Raw genomic sequence first — 10,218 nt, forward strand, 5'->3', positions numbered from 1 at the left:
AAAGTGAGATTGTGACCATATTTCACATTAATGGCAGATACGACCCTGAACGCTGGGATAGAGATCTTGTGTGCTGTCAGGTTTGAAGCTGTGTGAACCATCCATGTTTTATCTATATGGGTTTTGACACGTATGCATTTAAACTACAACTTGACTGGTTCACATAGCACAACTGTTGGGTAGTAATTCTGGTTCCGTTTGATTAGAGAGTTTGAAACCACAGACAGCAGCTTGAAAATATTTAGGAAATGGTGGAAAATGGGAAACACTACTGTTGCTTGCAGTAAACATGAACGAGTAATTTACTAAAAGTATCAATTTGGGAGGCTTATGATAAAATGTATGAACATTAGATTTCATCATTGTTAGCTTAGCGTGAACAGCTGCTTTAGGAGCATGCTGAGAGGTTTTATGTTCTGTCCAGATGCTCCTGAATGTTGAAGATTGTGTCTGTTCAGTTACGTGTGCGATCCTTCCACTGATCACCTGTCTGTGCTGCAGGCGGCGGCGACGTGAAGATCGAGTCCCACAAAGTGAGCTTTAGGGAAAAGGCTCAGTCCAAAGTGAGCTCCATGGACAACGTGAGCCACTTGCCTGGTGGAGGAAACATCAAGGTGAGGTCATCATGTTCACTGTTACTCTGTCTGGAAACCATAAACTGTGTTTTAATGTCCTGTTGGAAATTGAAACTGAGCTCTGCTGAACTTCCTGTTTGGAGACAGACAATCTCACTGCAGATGAGTTGGGTTTCACAGGACTTCAGATCCACTTCCTGCAGCGCTCACGATGGAGCACACTGTCGGGCGCTGGAGAGATGGGTTTGGTCCAATGCAGCTTACAGTTTAGTAACAGTGGAATAAACTGGAGTCTGTCCTGATGGAGATAAAGTGTGCATTTCATGAATCACCTTCATTATTAAATGCATAAACTGCAGATGAAAACAGTCCGTTACTGCGTGCGGCTGCACATCTGTTCACTGTTACTGATCGACAGTGGCTGTTTGTATGTTGAAGTAAATGCTGCAGTGCTTTTGTAAGCTTCAGGTCTTTAGTAAAGATCTTTAAAAAGGCCAAGAGTTAAAGCTCCTGACTTTTCTATCAGCAGTCACAACTACATGAGGTAATGATACGTTCATAAAAACATCTCGAGGAATGATTTATGAAATATTGAATGCTCTTTAATGAGATTTGACTGACAGTCACCAAACAAAAGAAGATCAGAGAAAAAAAGTGAGCAAATACAGAACACATGTTCATCACTTCATAGGTTAAGATGACAAATTATGACCAAATTAATTACTGGGCCTTTAATACTGACCTCCAGTGATTACAGCTCTCAGTAGGTTGCATCTGATTAGAAACTTTAAACGCTGCTTTTAAGGTTCATTTCCTACTGAAATAATGATCTGTGCAACCATCTGTGTTATGACTGCAGGAGCCTGAACATGGTTCATCTCATGTTCTCACACTTCACCGTCTTTAATATTCTGCATAGAAACCTTCATGAAAATCAGCTCCAAACGTTCAGGAAATAGCCTGAACGACTTCCTTTCTGAGAGTAAAATAAATCCTTCCAGGGATGGTGATGCTGTTCGTTAGCAGACTGCTGTCTGAAGGACGCTGCTGCTGGTTCGGTTCCTTCGTTCTCTGTTTGCATGTTAATATTTCAAAATGTGTACCGGGAGGAGAAAACAGTCTGAGGCTCTTCATGCTCGTCCTCTTCCACCACTGTGTTCATGATGACATCTCAAAGACGCCGGGTGGCTTCAAGCTACAGTCACGATGACGCTCACAGCCTGTCATCAGCCATCTGAAACCAGTCGGCTCCCCGACTCCTGACCTTTATCGTCTGATGCTCAGCTCCAGTGAAAGAACGCAGCGTACAGCTGGATGTAGGTTTCAGAAATCATTTAAGTTACCTAACTATTTCCTGGATTATTATTGTGTTGGCTGTTCCTGAAGCAGATAGATGGGTTGGATAAGGATGACGTCACCTGTCCCCTCAGCCTACGGCAGCCCATCTGTGTTTCATGGTCGCTGCATGATCCCATCCTGTCCTCACATCCTCATGTTCACACTCTGTTCATGTCCAGTCATCATCAGCACTGATAACAATAGCATTCAGATAATAATAACCCGTCTGAGAGAGGGTTTTATTTTAGAAATAGCTTTTGACAAGTGAAGTCTATTTTTAAAAATGATTTTGTAATGTGCCCTCTTTGTGTCCCAAAAAAACCAGGATTTAGTTGCATTTATTTTTAGTTATTTATTTTGTAGTGTTTAGAAGGACAGCATACTGTACATACAAAATATCTATATATATTTTAAATACTAGAATAATGTAGGCTCAAATAATGTCTCACACTTTGTCTCATGCTGTGTCAAATATCGATCTATTATCTAATATTCTGAATTTTTTTGGTTACCAAGTCTCATGTAACTAATAACTAATAACACTGAAGTATTATATGTAAAAACCCTTCTTACACTCAGTGACATGTTCATTACCATGAAGACTCAAGTTGTTCACAGTGTCTTGGCTCAGTCACACACACACACACACACACACACAGACACACACACACACACACACACACACACACACAGACACACAGACACACAGACACACACAGACACACACACACACAGACACACACACACAGACACACACACACACACACACACACACACACACACACACACACACACACACACAGACACACACACACACACACACGCACGCACACACACACACACACACACACACACACACACACACACACACACACACACACACACACACACACACACCATCCTGCTGCTCCAAATAATAATTAGAGCACTAAATGTGGATTAATCCACTGCTAAAAATAGTCCACTATTTCTGACTAAAAATAATTTGTCATTTTAAAGAAGCCAACCCCACCGCTTCTTTAATACCAGCTGTTTTTATGACATTTGTTGACATTAATAAGTAGAATATCTCCGTTCCTTTAAGCCTGAAGAATCTGCTGATTCAAACACGATGTTGCAAAGTGATGAGACATATTGAAGGTGTTTGTAACTGCAGTGTTGACTGTTGAACTGTGTGTGAGGTTTAAAGCCATCAGACCTGTGATTCTGCACTGACACCGATCGGAGGCTCATTCGGGTGTTCTTACAGATGTGTATAAAGTTTTGTGCTCTTCACGTTTTACACGTTACATCAGCTTCTTTGTATGCTGCGCTCGACCTTTTCAGTTCGTTTTCTATCACTGCATTCATTGAGCATGCTCAGTTGTTCTGTTACCGACTCCAGCTCTTCTTTTTATGTTTTTCCATCTCTCTCCACCTCCGTCTGGCTCCACATCTTCTTTATCTGCCCAAGTTACATTTTTAAAAGCACTAAATGTCTTCCTGAATAAATCAGCATATACCGAACTATATGATATAAAAGACAAAAAGAGCAGGTTCAGTAGTAGGTCTGAGTGATGTGGAGCCAGGCTCGTCCATCCCCATCCCCACCGATTGACACGCCCTGCTATGTGTTTCTAGGCTGAGGGGGCCCAGGAGACAACAGAGGGGAGTGGGACTCCCCAGAGCGGCAGCCCGGCCCCGGCCCCGGCCCCGGGCTCCGAGCCGGGGCAGGCCGGGGGTCCCGCTGCCCAGGAGAATGGGCTGAAGGACGGGGCTCCCTGTGGTACTGAGGGCCTCCGGGAGCCGCCGGCTCTGGACTCACGCATCCCAGAGACAAGTAAGTCTGTTTGAAAGGAGGAGGGAGGAGCCAGACAGGAGAGGAAACGTAGCGCCCACTGAGCTCTAACGATGTGCTGGAGTTTCTCTTTGATCCATGTTGACCTGCATCTGTTTGTGTTCATGACGCCAGCAGTCCCCATCAGCTGATCACACCACCATCTTTTGACTTCTTATCTTGCAGGCATCTAATTCTGCTGTCCCTCTGCCCTCCTCATCTCAACTCCCCCCCTCCACACCACCGCCTCCCCCCCCCCCCCCCCCCTCTCCTGCCTCTCTTTTTGTTTCTCCCTTCTTCCTCCTCTTCCTCCTCCCCTCAAACCTTTCTGATGCAGATTGAGTCTTTCAAGCTCAGCTTCCGCGAGAATGCTCGCTCTCGCACGGACCACGGCGCCGACATTGTTACCTGGCCCGCCCCCCAGGACTACAGCGACAGACCCCACCCACACAGCTCCTCCCACTCTCTGCACCGCCACCACACCCACCACCCAACTCCTGGCAGCGTCTCCCTCACCGAGTCGCTGGCCTCCGTGGGCTGCGTCAGCTCCCCCTCTGCCCCCCCCCCCTGCTGCTCCTTCAGGTGGAGGTCCAGGTGGGCAGCAGCAGCTCCTCAAAGGGATCTTGACCCCCAATCGAACCCCTTTTATCTGTTAATGAGAAGTTTTGAATAATCTAGTTGTTCTGTCATCTTCTTCATCTTCTCTGACATCATCATCGGTGGGAATCTGTGAAGGGAAGGTTTTCCCACGTGTTATCTTTGCGTCTTCTCCAAGCCGACTCACCTGGAAGTCATCGGGCTTCACTTGGATCCTCTTCACCCACAGCCTGGTGGTGACCTCTCTCTGACCCCCACATCATCTCTCCTTCGCATCCTCAAAAAAAAAAAAACAGCAGCTTTCATCACTTCATGTGTCAACCGATCGGCGTGGAAACGACCTCCATCGCACTCATAGCTTCTCTCGTTCCCTTCGTGACTTCAGGGGCCGTTTGTTCCCAGTAACCACTTAACTCTGCTTCAGTAACATCGGTAACTCAGTGTCCATCTCATCACCACTTCCTCTCTCACTTACCACAAACAAAAAAAAGCTGTAGGCAAGTAGGCTGTTTGAACCATTTTAGGCTGTTTAACTCTTTATTCTCTGTTTGTGATGATGTGTTTGAGTGACAACATTTGTGCAAAAATGAGCTTCGGTGTTCTGTTTGGATCTTATTTTTCCGTCTCTCTTCTTTCTTTCCTTCCTCCTAGTTTGATTTTGAAACAAGGTTGTATTTATTTATTGTATGTTTCTTCCTGTATGAGCAATACAGCGCCGCAGTCTTTTTTTTTTTTTCTTTTTTTTTTGCAATAGCAGTCAGAAAATCTTGGAAACACGCACAGGTTTTTATAAAACCAAGACACACAGTGAAGAACGAGATGACACTCAGAGGGAGGGAGGATGTTAAAGGAAAGACGTGTGGCTGACAAGCAGTTCAAGGAGTTGTTTTTTGTAACATTTCTGGCAAAATAGCAAAAGACATGAAAGTTTTTGAAATGCAAACAAGGAAGTTTGGTGAAGTGGAGAAGCTTTAAGTGAGCGTGCAGCCCTGAGGGAGATGTTTCAAAGCTGCAGCTCAGAGAGGAAACGTGTCTGAAGGAGCTGTGTGTCTCCTATGTGCCTCCTGTCCTTCCTACCTAAAATAAACAACTACAGTAAACAAGGGTGACGCAGGCTCACGCCTAAAACCGCTCAGAGGGAGAGAATCACAGGAACTTGTAAATCACGCCGTCTCAATTGTCGTGTGTCGTCATGGTTTCGTCCCGTTTCAGGTGTCTGTGTGAGGGTCGTGGTAGCATGTCTTTCAGCAGCAGCTTCAGCTAAATACTAAAGAACACCTCCAACATGACGTGGCTTCATCCTCTCCTCTGGTAGCAATGTATTCAACGGTTGCCTCCGAATGCCTTCTCTAATGCACCGCCACATAGTATTCTGTCAGCCCAGAGCTGCGAGGAGCCTGTGTGCGTGATGACTCAGCGTGTTGTGGTTCGGTACCACATGTTTCTCTCCGGGCCGATCGCAGGCAGGTGGTTTCTAACGGAAAAGGACAAGGAGAACCAGTTTACCTTCCGGTGTCTCGGTTTAGCGCCACGGCTCCAAACTACATGCAGATCTCTACTTTCCATGGCTCAAACAGCAGACAGCTTACTAACAGGATGTAGGAAAGGTTTGATTTTGATTTTTATAGAATATTATCCCAGTGAATCATCAGCGACAAAAATCATTCTGCTCATCAGCTATCAGTGTATGACTTCAGTTTTAGTTGTAGAGTTGTAACAAGCTGAACGTTTTGCTACTAAAACTGCACATCTCACTTAGTGGCAGCAAAAACAATATTCCTGTTTAAAAAATAACGTAATATTATTGTTGTAAAGTTTTCAGGAGGGTTTATATTTGTTGTTGTTGTTAAGGTGGAATAAAATTCTCTAAAAATTAAAAAAAAAAAAAAAAAAAAAAACATATTACCAACATTTGTATAAGGTTTTTAAAGTATATTATCCAACTCTAAAATAATAACTACTTGCTACTAAAAACATTTTAACAATCGGAGCGTAATGTTCTGACAATGTTGTTTAAACATGATAAGAATGTTTTTAGAGAACGTTAATTCTGCCTTTAAGGAAAAACAACCCAGAAAAAACAAACAACTTCCAGCTTAAAACTTTACAAGAACATTACTTAATATTTTTAGAACGTTTATACAACAAATAAGATGTAGCATTGTGTTAGCATTTATTCTGACTTGTTTCTGTAGATAGAAGTTCACTCGCTTCACTCGTTTGAGCTGTTTTGTTCTCCGCCAACTCCCGACACAAACATCAGCTTCTTTAGCTGCTGCGTTTTCCTCTTTGTTCACCAGCCAGCGCTGAACTGTGTCTGTCTGCAGGCGGTTTGGTTCTTTCCTCTGAGAAACTCGGCCGGCTGCTGTGTGTTAGAAACATGGTGGATGAGAGCGGTCAGAGTGAACCAACACAGTACATTTGAACAGATGGGTAAACCAAAACAATGAGCTGAAAGATGCTAATAAAAAAAAAAAGTCCCGCATTGTGCAGCTTTGGATGAGTTTTGGAGAAACTTTTTTTCTTTTGTTTTGACATTTCAATTTAAATCTGGACCGATACAATCGAAGAAGATTGCAGCTAACAAAATGTTTGTTGTGTACTGACAGATTTCCAAAATAAAGGACTTAATGTTTGATACCCAAAACAACTGATAACACCAAACTAGTTGAACAACATAAGATCTGTTGTGTTTGCAGAATCGGTGCATGTTAAAACAAAAGCAAAATTCCAAAGAAGCAACTGGTATCATGACAAATGCAATTTCTCTGAAGAAAAATTCAGGTCTTTTGATTATTGGATTTTAAAACCAGCTCCTACAACATAATATCAAACTACTGACACACGTCTGAGGTTTCCTATTCAAATTGACACTTTACTAATGATAAAGAAAAGCTTTGATGAAACTAAATGGCACCTTAATGCTTTAATATATGAAATACTGTAATGGAGTGGTGGTGTTTTGACGATTGAATTACCCCTTTATGAAGAAGTGATCCTCAAGGATCTTATTCTGAAAGAGCCTTTGCATGATGACATAAACAGAGCAATAAAGTGCCCTCACGTTTCCTTCACTGTTCAAAGATCACCGGAATCAGTCGTTACTGTGTTCAACTTGGAATCCCTTTAAATTTAATATTAAGTAGATAAAACAGTTGAAGAAATCTACTTTTATTTGACAGAAATGGGCAAAAACTTGTAATTACTGTCTCTGCTAGAATATTATCCAGATATTTGGATTGCTTTGCTTGTGCGACGGCGTCCTCGTGCCTGTCCACCGCTAAATTCTGGTTTCAGTTTGACCCCAGAGTTTTTACTCGTAACGACGTATGACATTTGCACATGGATGTATCTTGATATTCATGCTGATGTGCTCTTTATGTCCCCAAAACACCCGAACAAAACAAAGTAGAGCAGCAGCTTGGGGGAGGGAGCGGGGGAGGAGGGGGTTAGTACCTTTAACGGTTTTAAGGGGAGGATGCGTTTTATCATGAATATTATTTTGATTATTAGTATGACTAATTGAAAAAGTCTGCCTTTTTCAATAGAAAGGGGCCACTGAAGTGAAAGATTGTCTTTTGAGATGTATTGTACTAAAGACGCAACACTTTTGTATATGTATTTATGGATGTGTGGCGCTCGTGCTCTCCTGGTTGAAGGGGTTGTAACTTTTGGTTTGTGGCAGCCGGTTTTACAAACTACATCCTGTACACAACTCTTACATGAAAAAAGTCGTTCCCATCTCATAAGAGCAGATTTGATTTAACAGCAGCTTGATTTAGAAAAATGCTGAATTGGCGACATAGAGCTTGATTAATTCAGATGTTTGAAGAGAATTAGTGGTGCACGTGTGAGCCTGCACACGGTTAAGTTGCGCCCACGAGCCCAGTCTTAAGAGATGAAAATAATGTTGTGATTAGCTGTGAGGATGCAGCGACCTCTGCAGGTTTACATGATGAAAGAACAAAGCTGAGTGGGACTGAAGCTGATCCCTGCATCACATGACACCCTACATCACAGTGGACACCTCTCGATCACGCCTGTATTTTGGGAGCACGGCATATGAAAACATACTGTGGCCCTCAGAGAGCAGAGACATCCGTGTTAGGATCATGTTTGAGGTTGAGAAGACTAACTGTAGCTGTCAGGTTTGGCTTGTGTAATAAATGCTCCTCAGACGTGGAGCGTTGTAGAGCTTCATCTGCTGCTGCCACACTCACATCAGACATGCAAGTACAACACTAGCTAAGCAACACCTGCTGTAGCATGCTGAAAAACAACAATGGGATGTGTTAGTTAGACTTAATATGTCATTTGCAGAACCTCCTCATTGTTTTTGTGTGTTCTTTTTTTTTTCTTTAATTTGAATTTTATTTTTTGGTTTGGAAAAAAGTGTTTATTGTGATTACTTGTTAATTAGTGATGTGATTATTAAACATGAAATAAAATGGACTAAAACTCTATTTTGTGCTCCAGACTGTTTTCCATCACAATAGTTTACAAAGGTCATCTTACATATTTATATTATGGTACATCTGCTGCTGTGGAACAATTTACACCCTCACATTTCCTTCTAAATGAAAGGAGAATCAGTGAGCTCGTTCATTACATTACATTAACATCCATCCTGGCTGATCTGCTCGACTTCACCAACAAGCTACGACTATTCTTAGTTGTAGTCGTTGCCTATAATGTGTAAAGTCAGCCCCTAAAAATGTTGGACTCTCGGAAAATTCAGCTCAAAATTGGCCCAAATCTAAATGTGTAATTTGACAATTTAAAAATACTATAAAAAAACAATATTATGTTATTTTCTTTAAAGTGTGGCCCCTAATCGCTTGATATAGAGTCCATTATGTTTTCTACCATTTTGAATACAAGGTCTTAACACAGAAAGGGACAGTGGATTGCTTGTGTTAAAGAAAGGAGGATGTGCAGCAATACTTCAAGCTTTTCATAAATAATGACCATCTGTTTATGAAAATAAACACTTGTTAGAAGTGGGATTCAAACCAACACCTCCAGGGGAGACTGCGACCTGAACACAGCAATTTAGACCACTCAGCCATCCTGACTTTCTCTACTATTCAATTTAATTCAATTCAACTTTATTTATAAAGCGCCAAATCACAACAGGTTATTTCATGGCACTTAATATATTAAAGTCTTTACAGCAAGACTTTACAATATTATACAGAGAAACCAACAATTCAACAATTCATCAATTCATCAATTCATCAATTCATCAATTCAACAATTCAACAATTCCCACATAAGCTAGGAGGAAAAAAAAACTCCTCTTTAAGGGAGAAAAACCTCCAACAGAGGGAAGAAAAAACTCCCTTTAACAGGAAGAAAAAAGAGGTGGGCGGAGCATCTGTTAACAGAACCAGGATCAGAGGTGGGCGGAGCATCTGTTAACAGAACCAGGATCAGAGGTGGGCGGAGCTTCTACCTCGACCGGTTGGGGTGAGAGGAGAGCAGAGAGAGAAAAGGACAGCATAGAGATAGAAGAGAAGAACTGTTGGTGGAGACAACAATCACAGAGCAGAGACATGCAGCTCCATGACGGGACATCTGGAAAAGAAAACAGAAACTACACGAGCGAAGGAACTGAATGGAGACAACAGATAATAAGTAGAAACTATGGGAGAGAAGAAGATGGTGAGGTATGAGTCAGTTAAAGAGTAGGAGGAAAGAAAAGAAGCTCAGCATGTAACGAGGTCCTCCAGCAGCCTCGGCCTATAACAGCATAACTAAGGGTTGGTTCAGGTCTACCTGAGCCAGCCCTAACTATAGGCTTTATCAAGAAGGAACGTTTTGAGTCTAATCTTAAAGCTAGAGAGGGTTTCTGCCCCTCCAACACAAACTGGGAGCTGGTTCCACAGGGGA

At 42.4% G+C, this 10,218-nt stretch overlaps 1 protein-coding gene across 11 annotated transcripts in view; it reads left to right on the forward strand.

The window, feature by feature from the left end:
• LOC138199288 (microtubule-associated protein 4) overlaps positions 1-4,187 on the forward strand; it is a 110,523-nt gene extending 106,336 nt beyond the window's left edge. For all 11 annotated transcript variants that reach the window (XM_069151237.1, XM_069151242.1, XM_069151238.1 and 8 more), the window contains 3 exons: positions 502-614; positions 3,534-3,732; positions 4,067-4,187. In XM_069151237.1, coding sequence (XP_069007338.1) covers positions 502-614; positions 3,534-3,732; positions 4,067-4,071 — 317 coding nt within the window. In that variant the 3' untranslated portion in view covers positions 4,072-4,187. The remainder of the gene's footprint in view (positions 1-501; positions 615-3,533; positions 3,733-4,066) is intronic.
• Positions 4,188-10,218: the final 6,031 nt, after the last annotated feature.

This window comes from Embiotoca jacksoni, unplaced genomic scaffold, assembly GCF_022577435.1.
Source record: "Embiotoca jacksoni isolate LCO1_2020_lvr unplaced genomic scaffold, fEmbJac1.0.p SCAF_17, whole genome shotgun sequence".
In the NCBI taxonomy this organism is placed as follows: Eukaryota; Metazoa; Chordata; class Actinopteri; family Embiotocidae; genus Embiotoca; species Embiotoca jacksoni.